Here is a 16,711-nt window from a genome sequence, read left to right as displayed (position 1 = left end):
TTGTCTATAATACCTTAGTTAAAATGGTAACAAATTATACAACAAAATGGGGCTTTTTTAACCAAATCGGACCTTTGGAAACTTCTTGGATAAAGTTGTGAATTTCACGCAAATATAATGGATTTCGTTTTCCATAAACCAATATATTGGAATTACAGCGATGCTGTGGTACAATTTTGGTAGTTACAGCACAAGAGATTATTTGGGTCAAATAAAAAAGGATTACTACCAGAAGCTATAACTGAAGTATGTTTTCGATGTTTTTTAGATTCTCTTTTATTTAGCACTGTAATATTCCATTCAAATACCTACTAGACTTACAGCAGTAAATGAATAGGAAAGATTGGACGACGATGAGAAATTAGCTTAAATTGCATCTTTGCTTGTGGTCGTCATTTCCTCGTAATCCGGTTATAACTCCTCCGCCCCAGGCTTTCGTCCATCCCTGATACTATGACAAACGGTGTTTTTCGATTTTTTCCCTTGTTTCTTTGCAATACGTTTTTCCTTTCGTTTGTTTGTTTCATTCTTTCCATCCTCCGCTCTCTCTACCTGATGCTCTTTGCTATCCTGGGTTATCAATAATAAGTCACTAGAATCCGTTCCGCATTGCTCCACCTTCCCTGCATCATTGCTGGCTTGCGTGCTACTACCACCTGGACCGGGATAGTGATAGTTTTCGGCAGGTGAAGGAATCACATCGATCATCAGCATTATCGCTCCATCATTCGCTTCTTCAACGTTATTATTCCGTTTTTTCTTTTTTTCTTTTTTCTCCTTGGACTTCACTACTTTGTCATCGTTGTAATAAGGTCGATTGTCCTTCGCTGCACCTTCAACATTAAAGGGTATAGAATGAATAAGACTCAAGCTTCCATTTTGCTATAGTCACCGCCGACCCTCCACCACTTGTACCTGTTTGCCATTTGGATCGGTTTGCTGACGGACGTTTCAAGGGCCTCTCTTCTTCAAGCGGTCTGAAAATAGACACATCATTTAGAAAAAAGATGTAAGTAGAACGTATAGTTGTGAGACCCAAAACCATTTACGCAACTTACGCATCCAAATCAATATCAAGAGCTCGATGAGGGTCATTAGGATCGTCATAATTCTTATCTTCGGAATCTGACAAAATTGCTCCCTCGGGAAGTTCGATCACTGTGTTGACGACATGCACTGGTTTCTTATCTAAAACGTCAAATGCAAAATATTGTTACAGTTGCACAAATCTGTAGCGCAATATTCGTTTTTCTTACCATCACTTTCGGAATCCGATTCTTCTGAATATCGTTTACCTTTTTTCCCCTTTTTCTTTGCCTTTTTCCCTTTTTCACTTTTTCTGCCATCTTTCGATCCCTTTGAAGAGCCCGCCACAGTATCAGATCTTCCCTCCTTCAGATATTGTTCTGAACGTTTTGTGGCTAACGATTCCCAGGAGACAAACAGTAATAATATAATAAAATTTAATTTTAAAAGAAACTTTGAGAAACATACTAATAAACAAATACAATTTCAAATAACAAAAAGTAACCCAACATAAAAGTTGTTGTATCAAATCAACACATAGAAAATAAAACTAATCAACTCCTACATAACTTACAATGTATCTGAAGAGGTATTTCTAGCGCTATTTCAGCTATAGGAATGTCTTCATAATTTTCCTTCGACCCAATCCCGCTGCTAATGCCCTTTTTAATCGGTTTGAGATAGTTGGGATTGTTTGTTTGCTCCAACAACCGTGCCTCTCGCATCTATAGACATGAAAAAACAAAAAACAGTCAAAAATTAAAAACTAACAATTTTCTTCAAATTCATGCACCCGTTGATGTATTTACCTTGTTGAGGTCTTCTTGGGTGTGCTCTTTTCGTTTGTCTGACGTAGAACGGTCACCGTTCCTCTCACGGTCGTTACCGCGTCGTGCCGAGGGCGGCAAAAACAGGGGAAACAGTTTGTCCTCGTCACTAGACGCTCCCTCCAAACTGCTATCATCTGCCGATGTGGCTGCTGGAGGCATGTTGATCCATGCATCAAGATCAAGTCCGTCGGGAAGTTGCACTTTGCGTTGGGCTTTCGATGCAACTGGATTTAATTCGCAACCAAAGATTTCCCGTAATTCACCCAGCAACTGTACGGCGGAAATCGGAATGGCTGTGCACCGTACCGGTAATGAGTGTTTGTCGCCAAGTTCATCGGCGAACTGATCAACAATATTGGCCGTTTGGCAAGAGCCGGTAGGGTCACCTTCGGTACTTTTATCTACTAGTTCATGGAGCAGCTGAACAAGAATGAATGCGGAACTGGCTCTTTCCTGAACCTCGATGTCGGGCGATATAAGGAAAGCGGGTAGCCCAACCAAAAGAGTTTCGCAGTGAGCACGCAGAGCGTTAGCATCGTTACGTTCCATTTCACGTTCGGCAAGGTACATGAACAGTTTAAGCGCATTCTGCACGTACACCGCTAATATATGACCGGGAACGGGTTTTGGTTGCAACAATACCGCTAACGTTTGTTCCGGCCGTTCGAGGTTGTTACCGAATTCACCGACGATCCAAGCGGCTGCGTAAAGAACTTCGTGCATAGTGCTGTTTGCTGAAGACACTGGGTACGAGGTAAGAAGTGTGGCCATTTCGTTGACAGCGAACGTGCGTATAGCTTGAACACGAATAGCTACGTCCAACAGTTGGGCAGCAATCAGTTGACCATGTTTTGAGGCTGACTCAAGTAATACCAACTCGACCAGTACGGTCAAGTACCATTCGAAATTCGTTACGTACTGATATGAACCTTGCGAGCAGATTTCAATCACCTTGAAAAGAAGCTCGTCGCGATAGGATGAACCCTCCGCGCGTTCCATGTGTCTGAGCAAGCGGCGTACGATTTCCATAAGGTTCTTTTTCGACACCATGCCATAGAGCAGATCAAGTGCCCTCAATCGTATAGATTCGTCCTTGTCGTCGAGGCACGACAGTATCAGATCTTTGTGAGTCTGTACGCTTTTCGGGTGTGTTTTTAATATTTTCGACATTGCCAATAGCCCGAGATACTTCACTAAAGGGAAAGAGATGTAGTAAGTAACAATGCTGAAGTTGGAGATAATGATTTCTTACGGTTTTGGTCAGAGTCCTCGATGAGGATACGTAACTTTTGAACGCACAACTGAATGGAAGCGTTGTGATTCGGCATGCCGCTGCTAATACTAATCAAGACTGCAATCACGGTATTGATACATTCGTACAAAAGGCTCATTGCCGAGGTGCTATTGTGGGGATGTTACCAAAAAAGAGAGGAAAAATTAGATGTTTTGTTGTGAAAGAAATCTACATTAGCAGAATGCGAATTGATTGTATAACACATATTTGAGCGACATAAATTAAAGCAGTAGCTACGGTAAAGTTTACTATGTGAGGGTACAACAAGCAGCAACCTGACAACATTTAGGTCAACTTGCCTATGGATTAAATTTGTCAACGGTTCAATGAGCTTTTTGCCTAATCGAGGTTCTAGCGGAGTTAAAGCGCCAAACTGGAAGTAAAAATCAGAAATAAAACACAGAAAAAATTAAAATATATTTATCACCTAAATGTACATTTAATGGTAAAGTACTTTGGATAAAGTCGTGTGTTTTGGAGCCTTTTTCCTTTTCCATAATAAGCATTTTAGAAAGCAAGTTATTTTATAAATGTAATTGTAAGTCCATAATGTCACATTTGACCGATTTCCACTGGAAAACATCCAATAGAGAAATTCAGTGAGCAAAAACTGACGACCCAACATGAAATGTAACCGTCATTAGCTATGTTAGCCATGAAATCTGTGCATTAGTGGCACAAAATCATTTTAGAAGACTTTATGGAAAGGATATCGAGCACACAGGCAACACCTATTCCTATCAATGATCGACGAACGGTAGCAACTAACGAACGATAGCCTAACCAGACAAGCATTGGAATCTTCCAAACCTGGAAATCAGCTCGATTAGTGGATGTGTCAGTTTCATACCCAATGCCGGTTCGATCGCGGTTAGACTGGCAAACTGATCCAGGAATTAAACATACGTCCGAGTTCGCGATGTTTCGCGGAAAAGAGAACGAACACGGATTAAAAACAAATAAAAAGCTATATTCCGAACATACCAATTTTATGATCTTAATCAGCATCCAGTTATTTGTCGATGTCGTCATGAGTTTGAAGAAGATCGGTGCCAGCGAAAGATAGTTTTTGGGATTTTTACGAGCCAGCTCACAAATCACGTTTACTGCCGCCGACTGTACGCTCGGATCAGGATCCTCGAGCTTTTCCTTCAGCTTAGGAAAGGCCGGTCGAAGTGCTTCGGGATACCGCAGGAACACTTTGTACATCATTAGCACCGCTTTCATACGCAGATACGGTCTCGTGGAGCTCATCTGAAAAACAAAATTGAAAAAAAAGCGATGTACCTTAGGACTTGAGCTGTGCGGCCTTGTAGTACGTGTGTATTTGGTAGCGTGCACTAACCAGTGTCATAATGTCATTTGCTAAATCCCGAGAGAGGTCGGCAGAAATGAAACAGCTTAGACCCGATAGAGCCACACCAGCATCGTACTGATTAGTGGAACTTAGATCCTTCCGAATCATATTGGTGGTTAGCATTAACAGCTCACTTTCTGGATGAAAACACTGGCTGGCTCCCAAATAGCCAATCCTCTTGCACGTAAACCGGTTTGAACTCATTACTTCGATAATGTTGAAGCCGGCCCAGGAAATGTCGTAGCCGCACATCTGTAGGTAAGTAAGCTTTGCTACCGCATTGCTCTTCACGTTGATGTTGTCCTGTCGCAGTTCTTGTTTGATCTCCTCTATGCATTGAGCAATGTATTTGGCCTACGATTCAAACAGAGAAAAAATTCGATTAACGTGACACAACATTTTGTGCCTCATTGTACATTCTACTAAGCAGCTCCACGCATGATCCCAATCCCACTTTCGGTTCGCCACATCTAATTTACCTCGTTATCTTTGTTGTTCCGTATGCCGCGCACTAGATCAGTGAGATTTTTATCGAACATTCGTTCGAAGTTGCCTTTTACTTTCTTCAGTGCCATCGTGCCACCGTGTGGACACGTCGAGTGTTGGTCTACTGATCGTTGAGATTGTTAGTTTCGTCAGAACTGCGTCTTTGAAGGCTGTGTTTGATTGAGAAATGTGCCTTGCACGGAGTCCCTTGTCAGCACCCAAAGGGAAGCAACTTTACGATTGGTTGGCGTTAACTTGGCAGGTATGAGGTGCCCACACCGAGCCCAATCCCTTACGGTGATTACGCACACGCCGGTTGTTGTAAATCACCTTGCATATCTCAACTGCTACTGCACTGCGTCGTTCCGTTAGTTGGCTCTTCGTCAAAGATGATGTTGTAGCCGTGGTTTTCACTTCGACGTTGTGGATATACACTTCACACCTGCATACTTCACCAAACCATATGTCCCATTTGCGATTCTCCTGAAGAACGGTAATTCTAAAAGTAATTTCCACGCATCGGTAATTCTAAAGTCGGGCTTTTAGCAAGCCAGAGCAATACCTTGTATGGGGATTCATTCGTTAAAGTACTATTAATGATGTAAACAAATGCTTCCGCCATGAACAAAATAACTGCATGGTGTGTTATACACGCACAGTCATTTTACCGCAGAGCGTTCCCTTCTTTTTTTTATACGTAGCTAAAAAAATGGCGATGACTGTGCAGCAATGTTAGTAGGCGGAACCATTTGTTTACATCGTTAACATTGTTTTAACGAACGAACCTAATTGTTATACTTGCTCTAAAAAGAGCGACCCACATCGAATAATCCTATTCCAATGTACACTGGGCCCCCTGCAGGCTACCTTACCTTAACTTACGCTTTATAGAAGTGCAGGCGATAGCTTTTTTTTCTCGTGAGGCTCTCCCGTATAGGGAGCAACAACAAAAAGAGAATTGCTGTTGTTGTGTTGTATTATTAGAGACTTTGACGTAGCGGCCACCTCATCAAAGGAGCGCTGCAGTTGCACCGTTTTGTTTCAACGTTACTATTCGTGAACTGACGAGCTGGTTTCCGTCAGGCTGTTTTGTCTTGGATGAGATACGTTCCAAACTGCACAATTGGCTAGATAACACACTCGCACACTTTGCTAGTGGTAATAACGCCGATACCAATGGCATTAAAATCCAGCTCGACTCACAACAATGTGCACTCGACAGCAGAGAGTGATGATGAAGGCAAAAATGATGATCTGTCAGGCCGATGTTCTTTGATTGTTTTTCTTTTCTTCGGTTTCTCAACAAGGTGGCATATAGAAAAGAGCGTGGGTGGGAATGAAATAGAATACGAAAGCGAGAAGAATGTCAAAAAGAATCGAAGAGGAATGAAATGAATCATAAGGACAGCTACAGAGGAAATTCGTTATAGCATCTCCGACGATATCCCGTATCGGCCAGTCCGAGAATTTTGAATGACAGATGCGGCCTATTCATTGTTTTTGTATGGGGGTTGTTGTATGGAGTCCTTGTTTTGTTCAATCGCTAGCGCGCATGTGTGCGTCTCAGGGCTGAAGCCGAACAGACCGCAGCTGTCATTGTCAAATTGTTGTCAGTTTTCAAATTGTCAAGATGATAACGACCAGAGCGCTGCTTTCAAATAAAATTCGGATAGTACTAGCTCCAAATAGCTCTCCAAGTATCTCTAACTGCGTTTAGCTCCAACAGAGGAACTGTCGTTGAAGCGGAACCTGGAAAATCTCGCTCGAGTCCACTATTTGGCCCCGACTCGGGTTGCTGTCATCTTCCGCAATGTGTCCTGGTAGCTGGATTGATCCCTGAGAGGATCGTCATCGAAGAAGACATCATCGACGTAGTGAAGCGTCTATATAAAGACGTAATGTTGGTAATGTTGCATGGCCATGCATGCAGTTGCCATACAACATTGTTTGCGACATTTTCTGATTGCCTAATCCCCGCGTATAATTTTATTGCTTCTTCTTGATATCCAGCGACTTTGCGGTCACCTAAACACGAGGAACAGAAACTCCTTTGACGTAACTTCGTAAAGTTACACTCACAACTCATCATATGATATTGCGTAGCCTTTATTGAAATGCGCAGAACGATACAGCTTCACTCATCTGACGATAAGAATGTTCAGCTTCGTAACATAAACAACGTAACACTCGTTGCGTTGTTTTATGCAGTTGGAGTAGAAGGTACAAACATTAACCCTTTCATCGTCTCATTTACCATTGGCAACACCGTTCGATTGGCCAACCACAAAATCAAATATGTCCTGTTGCGTAAGAATTCCCACCAGCGATTCTTGCTGCTTGGTTTCTGTGAAAACGAACAATGAGTAAAAAGAAAAGACTTAAACAAATGACGTTACTACACTACTCTGCCAAACTTCGGTTTACCACATCGCTCCTTGCAGGTGACCACGACAAAAGTATCCTTTTCCAAAATGCGCGACGTTCTGCCAATAATTTCATCATGGTCAACTTTGACAAACTGCTTGAATATAGCACGCACGATTGAATCGGTCGGTTTTGCTAGGCCGTTTAGCAGCTTACTCATCAGATTGGGCAAATAGACGATGCCCTTGATTTCACTGGAAGATGAAATGCAGTAACATTTACCCAATTTGTTTGGCTAGGTTCTCTTAGCAGACACTCTCTTACCCCGCGCTATCTAGCACCGGAACTTGATTCAATTTATGTTGCTTCAACAGAGCAATCGCGTCTTCGATGCAGGTGTTGTCGTTCACTGTAACAGGGGTCGGTATATTGAGGGAGGATATCTTCCCATTCCACCACCTACATCCGAGAAGTAAAGTGTGAGGAAAAAAAATGATTCCAACGTTTTCCAACAAAGGTGCCGTTCCAAAGATACTCTTGCTACCCACGTGTGATTGTGCACATTGATGGACTGCTTGAAAGCACGAGCCTCCATCCAGTTATCTGAGACGAACTTCGTAAGGTAGTTGCGGATGTTGTCCGGAAGAATTACGACACAGTTTTGTCCCTCGGTCAGCCCTTTGGCGGCCTCGAGCGCCACGAATAGATTACCACCGCTACTGCCGCCGCACAGCAATCCCTCTTCGCGAATTAAACGACGTGCCAGTGGCAGTGCGGCGCGATCATTAAACTTGTACCACCTGTCGACGACACCGCGGTCCAGCACCGTTGGAAGAAAGTCGTACCCCACACCCTCGACCTCGTAAAAGTTGACGTCCGTTCGGTTGAGCTCCTCTGGTTCGGCTAAAATCGATCCCTCCGGATCAGCGGCGATCACTTTGCAGGAAGGACATGACTCCTTGATCTTGCGCCCGATACCAGTCATGGTACCACCGGTACCAGTACCGATCACGACCATATCCACGTTGCCACCCAGTTGCTCTACGATTTCTGCCCCCGTACCGTCGTAGTGCGCCAGCGGGTTACCCGCGTTCCGGTATTGGTCCAGAATGATCGAGTCCGGTATCGAACGCTGGAGTTGCTGTGAAACCGCGATCAGGCCTTCCGGTGAATCGAATGCGGCCTCAGTGGGAGTGCGGATTACTTCCGCTCCGAGCGCCTTTAGGGTGTCAACTTTTTCATTCGACATTTTCTCCGGCATCACGATGATACAATGGTAGCCCTTCGCGGCGGCCGCCATTGCCAATCCGATACCCGTGTTGCCGGACGTCGGCTCAATAATTGTGCAGCCAGGCTTTAGTAGGCCTTTGCGTTCTGCTTCCAGTACCATGCGCACGCCGATCCTGTCCTTGACAGAGCCGCCTGGATTGAGGAACTCACATTTTGCATCTAGGTCGGTTTGAAATCAGATACCAGATAGACAGAGCGTATAGGGCGAGCTGGTTACATTACTGTGAAAAAGAAAAATTATCTGCCCAAATACTCACAAACATTACACTTCAGCCCGAATGATTGTGGAATTTTATTCAGTTTTACCAATGGTGTGCCGCCAACGGCTTCCAAAATCGACGGAAGTACAGTCGACTTTTGGGTGCTGGAAAAAGAATTACAAAAATATTGGATACTCCACATTTTACCTATGGCTATATTTGCTATTTTTTATTTTATTTTGAATACAACTTTCGACGATACATGTATGAATCTTTGTTCAGCAAAGGGCAGAGGGTTAGGCAGAAGTACAACAATTTAATTTCAGTTTAGAAGCGTTACAGCGTGGAAGCTTACTACAGATAACCAATCAGCACCACCATCTCTGCAGTAGACAACCATCCACCTCGGGGGGCCCGAGCCCCCCGAGCAGCATTACCGAACAGCTGCTTCGGTACGCCCTAGGTGATGAAGTATCGTTTGTCAGATAAAGTGCTGGGAATTACATGATTGTTTTGTATTTTGATGGAAGTAGGAAAAGGCCAAGAGTTTGCGATTAGCAATTGGGTAGCAGACTCTGCAACGAACAACATGTAGTTGTAGCCAAGGCGAAAATAAACTGTTTACGCAGGGAATGTAGGAAACGGGTGGGTCATTAACACGTGCCATTAACAGACTCAGAGCACGCTCGCGGAAGTTTGTGCGCGACAGGCACCCTTTAACCCCGAGTCAAGATTATTTTTCGTAATTTTAGACTGTCGTTAAGCATGCTAGTTTTAGGAAGTACAGCAGGGAATTAAAAGTACAGCACGCAATGGCTCAGATGATTCTAAGGCCATTGGCGTTACAGAGATAGAATCTGCTACGTACTGGCGCCGCCACTTCTTGCGGGGCATCAAGTACGGGGTGATACCTAATCGGGATGGTCTGTTCGTCAAAAACACATAAAACTCGTGAACAACACAACGAAAACCATACTCGGTGGGTTGTACGCATTCTTTTTACGCAGGCTAGTTTAGGCGATCTCAGTACGCAGCTGATTTTGTACAGAGATCAACAGAGGTTCTAAGCCACAGAACATACATTTGAAAGAATCTCCACACAGACACAACACGCCTTCGGTTGTGAAAGTCTACTTACAGAGGCTGATGGTGATGGGGGCTCGGCTCTTTCGTTCCCAAGGACCACGTGCAGCGCGATGGGGCATCCGGCCTAATAAAGTGTGCCATTGGATCCTGATCATCCGATGGTTTCCCATTCGTCGCATGGTGCGCATGATCGCCCATGGGACATCCTCTGTGGCTACCGCTTGCCATTGCTGTGGTTGATTGAATGTTTGCTGTCCGATGACACTTTTGTAACACTTTTATTTTAACTTAATCTGGTACCGGGCCTTAAACGATCAAACCTACAGCGGCCAATGGTATCGATATTCGGAGGTCAACACAACGGTCACACTTGAGGTATACAGAGAGAGAGAGAGAGACAGAGAGAGCAACAGATCAATTCGCAGGAATTTCGCTGTCCCACACTCTGCGACCAGCAATCAAATGATGTTGTTGTTGGTATTAAAAGCAATCGAATGAGTGCTGCTGCCGTATTCCAGGCGCCTTAAAAACCTATCGGCCACTGGCCGCACAACCTTGGTGTTGGTGCCTCAGCAACACACAAAGCTGGCCGTTTATTTGTATAGGTCGCTTTGCGGTTAGCAAACAAGCGGAGATGTGTGGTTTGTGGTCGAACCCCCAGATCTGGATCCAGAGCGGGACTCCGCTATCCAGCCTTCTCCGGCCTACCTCATGCGGCTCGGCCCACGTTTGGCTCTTGATGGTTGCCACCGGCCCGAATAGTAGCTGTAGTTTGAGGGTCGGTTCTGGGGATCGTCCAACCGCGGGTACAGGAAACGGGCGTTTCAGACAAACCGCAATTTCGTTTAGTGATAACTAATGTGCCCAGTGACCTCTCTCGTGTGATGTTCTGCATCAGTGGCTGGTTGGACCAACGGACGACACGATCGCTTAATGGGGGTCACTCTTGCAACGTTCTAGACTCATTGAGCTCCCGTAATCGATTCCTGTTTCGTTTGAACATTTTACTTTCCCTCTTGTGCTTTCGCAGACTCGAGGTCCTTTGGCTTTGAAAAAAAAAAATGGCGTAGAATAAAACAAAGAAATAAATTTAAATTGAAACCAAGCGTCCCTTAACCATACCTTTTTGTATGTGGTTAACCTGCGGTTTTCTTATAGTTCTGTTTTACTCAGATTACAACCAATCATTACAAACTATAATGTTTGTTATAAGATAGATTTAATTTAGGTGGCTTTGACATGTACATATATTCTTTGATCGGTAGTTCCATTTTCCTCTTTTGGTAAGTCTGTTGATGCATTGATGGAGAAAATACAGACAGTAGGCATACGAATTCGAATTATTAGGCTTCTGTGTATTGTAGATTCCGAGAATGGATCTGTCAAACTCAAAAGAACGATAAAAATTGCTCTTTTAAGTCAACTTTTATTGACTACTATAAAGCGATCACGGTTTGCACGGTTTTCAAACGAGAATGTACCGATGTTATATATCATCGGAAAGATAAAAGATCCTTGATGTGGAAAAATGAAATATTCACATTTCGCAATTCTAAGAAAGCCCCAAGTGCAGCTGCACAGGTATCGATGAAACCAATATCAAACGTAACATTCTGACACAGGCGACAACAGGCAACAGGAAGCGCTTTCGAAAGCGAAAGATGATTATCATCTTTCTACCTCGCGGCGAAATCAAGTCGCATGGTGCTGCGTCACCATTACGGACGCTCATCGAAATGAACGTCACAAGCGCGCCGAGCAGCAAAACAGCTGATGAGTAACTCGTCGTTACACGTTGAAACGGGAGAGCGAAGCCGGTTCAAGCTGAATCATCGTTACCGGGAACCGAGAATGACGTGTTCGGACGTGTTTGTCATAAGCGAGACAAGAGCAACGCATCGCTTTAAGCTTGAACAATAGTGTGCCGCCTGAAACGCACACAGGAAGCAGTGAGCAACGAGAAGAAATTGATTGATGTTAACGGTTTTTAACTTTCCGCTGCAATTTAACATCAAACATTAACCCTGGCATTAACAGAACATCACTGCGGATTGATTAATCAAAAAAGTTCTCCAGCGTGTATCATGCAATGTAGGTCTTGTGGTTTACCCTTATCCTTGTATCCACGCAACCCTCGCAGAAAGACAGGGGTCCCATGACTAACAGCGTGTGGGGCATGCACGATGACGCAATTTCACGCAATATTATCATGTGCCATTTTCCGTGCGCTGTTTCGCGAGAACCCCCTTAAAATTGACTCAGAGTGCGTGGGGGGATGGGGGGTTTGTCCAACAGGAGCCATACCGGCCGGGAAAAAACAAGCCCGTTTGAATTTCGAAAGGTTGCCCATCACGTCCTCGTGCCCCAATCTCAACCTTTGCCGACAAAGTTTTCGCCTTACACTTAGACGACGCAACAATAGAGACCGTACGTTGCGCTAGATAATAGAGATAACATGTGCGTCACGGATGCGCGCAACGATAGATGCAGTTATAAAGCGACTGGAAGGATCACAGTCTGCAAACTAGACATGATGATAGCCGACGAGGAATGATGAAATACCTTTTCTTTTTCTTCGTTTAAGCATTTACATACCAGGTGATATTACAGTTGGTCGAGGCACTTTTGGACGGGTTTTAAGTGATCGACCGAGATCGACGAATCTTACCAGTTTGGGGCTTGGAAGCTTTTTGGGCGGGAGGAGACCGGGACCAGGTGATAGGTGATGGCTACGGTTGAATGATGGCCGCTGTCGTTGTTGAGCGTTAGCATGCCGGTAACACCATATCGCTGGTTTAACATTGCAACAATGGCTTTATCCCTCTGTCGACAAGATATCAAATGTGTTCCATTGTTTCGACAGACAAGATAAACCAATGCTAGCAATCTCAATTATGGCTTGGTCAGGCTCGGCAGAAGCTAACAAAATCCGGTGGTTTCACTTTCTTTTTCTGATCATGCAGTTTTTGCTTCACAATTAGATTGCACACACAGTATTCCAACGGATCCCCGCTTAAATGTGCTCGCAGTACTAGGATATGCATGAACAATAATGGCACCTCCTAGCGCGAGTGTTGCACTCGAATCACGATAAACGCACGGTGGTCACTATTGAAAAATTATTTCACCACTAAGATGTACCCCAGAGGTAGTTCTAAGGCCGGTTTGCTTGTGCAACCGAATCCAGCCGGCAGCGGTATAATTGCAGCGCAGCGGAGTGTCCATGCTTTTATCAACGGCCCCGTCTAATGACGACTCAACGGATCCGCGAGAGAGTGTTCATTCACCGTTACGGCGGGATTTTACGTCCATTCTTTCAATGATTCATCGGAATATTGACTAACGCGGTGACGCGATGGCCACGGACGGGTGACACTCATGAGAGCCGCGTGTAAAAGGTGGAGGCTTTCGAAATCCGTTTCCCGGCCCACCTCGCTTGCTCGTCCCCGCCCTTTCCTTTCCACAGGTGAAAGCAGCAAGTGTAGGACGATGTATGATTATGATTTCCAAATCCGAACTCACATAAACATAGCAGGGTTTAGCCGACTACCGACGGACTAGGATTACGGACCGTGCAAAGCAATTGAAGCTCGTAGCCAAAAGAATTATTTCAGTTATTTTACCAAACACAGTTCATGCTTTGGTGGGAGGGTTTTATGATCAGGCCTCCAACTGCCAAACCATCGCGTAGTATCACCACCTTCACTAATTACAGTAGCGAGTCCTTGGTCAAGTTCATTGTGCAGCTCATATACGCGAATATCGCGCGCGTTTGGAGATGAGAGTCACGAGCGCGACCCGCGCGCAATTTCAAACATGAATCAACATGTTTCATCAAGTCACGGTTAACGGTGAGGCCCGTGTATGCGTGTGGATGTCCATCCCAAAGCGTTTTTTTTACTGAATGGGCCACATATACATGATCAATCAACCGAATGAAAGAGAAATGAGTGCCGTACGGCGAAAAATTCATTAAAAGATATGCGTACGATTTCCGGGCCGAACCGGCCCTGACGGACTGACGCTGCTGGCTGACCATTTGCCGCGGTTTCCTTTTGGGTTTCGGAGTCTTCGAAGACTCCACTAAGCAAAACTTCCGAGACTAACAAATGCACATTTCACACCGTTCTAGAAAATTGAGGAATTTAGAAAAGAATTTAATTTTGGTAATTATGCGGAGAACATATAATGAACAAAAAGTTCACTTCAACAGGGGCACGCACGTGGTCTTGTCGGATGTATCGTATGCTCGATTATGTTGCAAATAAAACTCCCAACTAGGCCATTCCCGATAGACAACTCGACGGTCGCGGACCGTGGATTTAACACCGGAACAGTGACTTTTGAATACTTGTCGCTGTGATTCCCCTTTGAACGCATTACAACGATGCCGACAAAGCAATTCGTCCTAGATGATCGTTTCCAGTGTTTCAGTTTCCAAGTTCAAGTCGCTAGTGGTTAAGGTTCATGCCCAAATGGCGCCTGATTTTATTATCAACGATATTACAGCAATCATTCGTGGAGACATACCACCACCGTAGGGCATGGGGCCCCACTACAAGAAGTGCAGGAGTGTTTGGAGCGCCATGTACGCGGTTGGCCCCATGGCGCCCATGTACGCCAGAAACCGGGCCGGTTGAGGCACGACGAAGACCGCGTAGACGAGCGTATGCACGATGCGCGACACGGCCACCAGCCGGAAGAGGTTGATTGCCAGGAACGGTACCGGATCGGTGAGCAGGTACAGGAAACCGACGACGAAGAACGGCAGAATGTTCTCCAGGTCGTTCAGGTGGGCCCTGTAAGCAGATGGATGGATCGATATTGGTGGTGTGGTGGTGGTGGTGGTGGTCGGAATGTGTGTCCTGGCTTACCTTCGCACACGCTCTACATCGGGATCGTCCAGCTTGGGCTTCAGCTTCCTGCTGATAGCGTTGGTATCCTCTGGGTTAGCGAATGCCTGAAAGAACGGTAACGGATCCAGTTCGATTAGGGTCATTATAGTAGCATCACAATAAGAGGGATCGTTTTCAGGGATATGATCCACAATATAATATATAAAACTGTGTGCACAAAATACCATCTTTCGGACGCGAGTTAACGAGGTTAATGCTGTCATGAGCAGCATCTTCACCACCAACACGGCACTCCAGAAGAGATACGCTCTGAGCGTGACTTCGTTAATCGCTTCGAACGGCGCTGGTGCCATCGTGAATAAGTTGCCACGATCGACGATGCGCTGTACGCAAGATCAAACCATAGACTATGGCCCACCAAAAACCTGTGGCATTCGGAGCATGTCGGAGCCAGGTTCGTGTGGAATTTCTCCCCAAAAAGGGGCCGTTGGGTCAAGGCAAGGTCTAAAACCTCTGAAAACCAACATTAAATTCAACAAGCGCGAGAAAGAGCCATGAGAAAGTTTTTCCCTTTCCATCTTCTTCTCGCCGTTCCCCCCATTGAGGGAGGGTGAGGGATAGTGAAGGAGAACACCTGACGGAGCCGTGTTTTTTTTAAATATATTATTATTGTTATTATTTTTATTGTTTTATTGTTGCTATCGTTGTTTTTAAGCGGCCAGGTTTCTCCATACTGTCGTATCATTTTTAAAACTAATACAAAAATTAGAAATTAGAATTAGTAAGCTTGAACAAGTGGAAAGTGGTTCTCCAATAATATAGGAACCCTTTCAAAAATCATTGTCACTTCGTATTTTGAACTTTGAGTTTATCGATAAACGTTACTTGTAAATACAAGCAAATAGCCCAGTACATCAGCGTTTCCAGATTGTACATAATTATTATCCACCACCTGTGAGTAGCGTGACTTGCTCAAATGCTCCCCCTCCTGCGTGAACATTACATAATATTTACACTTCCCATCCAAAGGCAGTTGCCTACGGGTATAGAAAGTCCGGGCGATCACACAAAGTCTCGGTGTCTCACTCGGTACATCTAATACGCGTAGTCCTTTTGCGTAGCATCATTTTTCAAAAGTTGATATTGATAGAGTTGCTGACACTGCCATCGTTATGCAATTGTCTAGTGACACCGATCAACGTCATGTTGTTTACGATGGCCCTGATTTTATACAACAAAGGTGTGCCACGCGTTGTCACAGTTCGTTGATTGCAGTTTAATTGATTTTTTTTCCACTCAGAAGAACGGACTGGGCAACGGATTTATGAGATTGCAATTATCGGATAAGATTTCCGGGTCCATGCGGTCGACACCAGCTATACGGTCGTAACTGCCTTTCAGGCAGCATGAATTATTCAAACCCTTCGAAGGCAGCCGAAAGCTGCAAAATGACTATTTACGAGACGACTCTTTCCGGGCCGTAGGAAGTTACCTACCTTGTTCTTGAACCTATTGAAGGCGGTCAACGGAGCCATGCAGAACAGCTTCACCAACAAAACCGCCGACCAGAAGACGTACGCACGATACACTTCAGGGTTGATGTTGTCGAAGGGACTACCGGCCATGGTGCGATTGAGGTGCGTTTCACGCTTTTCAGGCCTTTCGATAGCAGCTTATGATTTTTACCGCGGAGACCAAGCCTTGGCGAAACACAACTGTACGCTGGGTGATGCGTCCGGTAACTGATGCGCGCGACTGGCGAACTATCGACTATAGAGGCTGCCGAACGGATATTTGCACCATCATCGTTTTCGTTGGCCACTCCAATTCCCCGGCTGCAACGGCTACAAGTAACTAGCGCTTTTGCCTAGAGCGTAGCGGTAAGGTTTTTGGTAGCACGCAGAACCCTACTAAGCCGCCAA

General features: G+C 44.9%; 3 protein-coding genes across 3 annotated transcripts; all 3 read right to left on the bottom strand.

The window, feature by feature from the left end:
* Nucleotides 1–128: 128 nt before the first annotated feature.
* LOC131213999 (AP-3 complex subunit delta) lies at nucleotides 129–6,021 on the bottom strand. The gene is made up of 12 exons (XM_058208288.1): nucleotides 5,866–6,021; nucleotides 4,987–5,476; nucleotides 4,496–4,861; nucleotides 4,135–4,404; nucleotides 3,961–4,034; nucleotides 3,109–3,257; nucleotides 1,836–3,049; nucleotides 1,601–1,751; nucleotides 1,257–1,421; nucleotides 1,059–1,188; nucleotides 916–977; nucleotides 129–833 (listed from the first exon to the last, which is right to left on the bottom strand). Exons 2-12 carry the CDS (start codon nucleotides 5,080–5,082, stop codon nucleotides 412–414), a joined length of 3,099 nt encoding a protein of 1,032 aa, XP_058064271.1. The 5' UTR covers nucleotides 5,083–5,476; nucleotides 5,866–6,021; the 3' UTR covers nucleotides 129–411.
* Nucleotides 6,022–7,083: 1,062 nt separating this feature from the next.
* Nucleotides 7,084–10,403, bottom strand: LOC131213930 (cystathionine beta-synthase-like protein). Its single transcript, XM_058208160.1, has 6 exons — nucleotides 9,986–10,403; nucleotides 8,905–9,011; nucleotides 7,906–8,806; nucleotides 7,682–7,816; nucleotides 7,418–7,611; nucleotides 7,084–7,337 (listed from the first exon to the last, which is right to left on the bottom strand). Exons 1-6 carry the CDS (start codon nucleotides 10,159–10,161, stop codon nucleotides 7,240–7,242), a joined length of 1,611 nt encoding a protein of 536 aa, XP_058064143.1. The 5' UTR covers nucleotides 10,162–10,403; the 3' UTR covers nucleotides 7,084–7,239.
* A 3,988-nt stretch (nucleotides 10,404–14,391) lies between these two features.
* Nucleotides 14,392–16,711, bottom strand: LOC131213878 (microsomal glutathione S-transferase 1-like). The gene is made up of 3 exons (XM_058208086.1): nucleotides 16,286–16,711; nucleotides 14,808–14,893; nucleotides 14,392–14,732 (listed from the first exon to the last, which is right to left on the bottom strand). Exons 1-3 carry the CDS (start codon nucleotides 16,412–16,414, stop codon nucleotides 14,489–14,491), a joined length of 459 nt encoding a protein of 152 aa, XP_058064069.1. The 5' UTR covers nucleotides 16,415–16,711; the 3' UTR covers nucleotides 14,392–14,488.

Source organism: Anopheles bellator, chromosome X (assembly GCF_943735745.2).
Source record: "Anopheles bellator chromosome X, idAnoBellAS_SP24_06.2, whole genome shotgun sequence".
NCBI classification, from domain to species: Eukaryota; Metazoa; Arthropoda; class Insecta; order Diptera; family Culicidae; genus Anopheles; species Anopheles bellator.
This window is presented reverse-complemented; position numbering and strand designations above follow the sequence as displayed.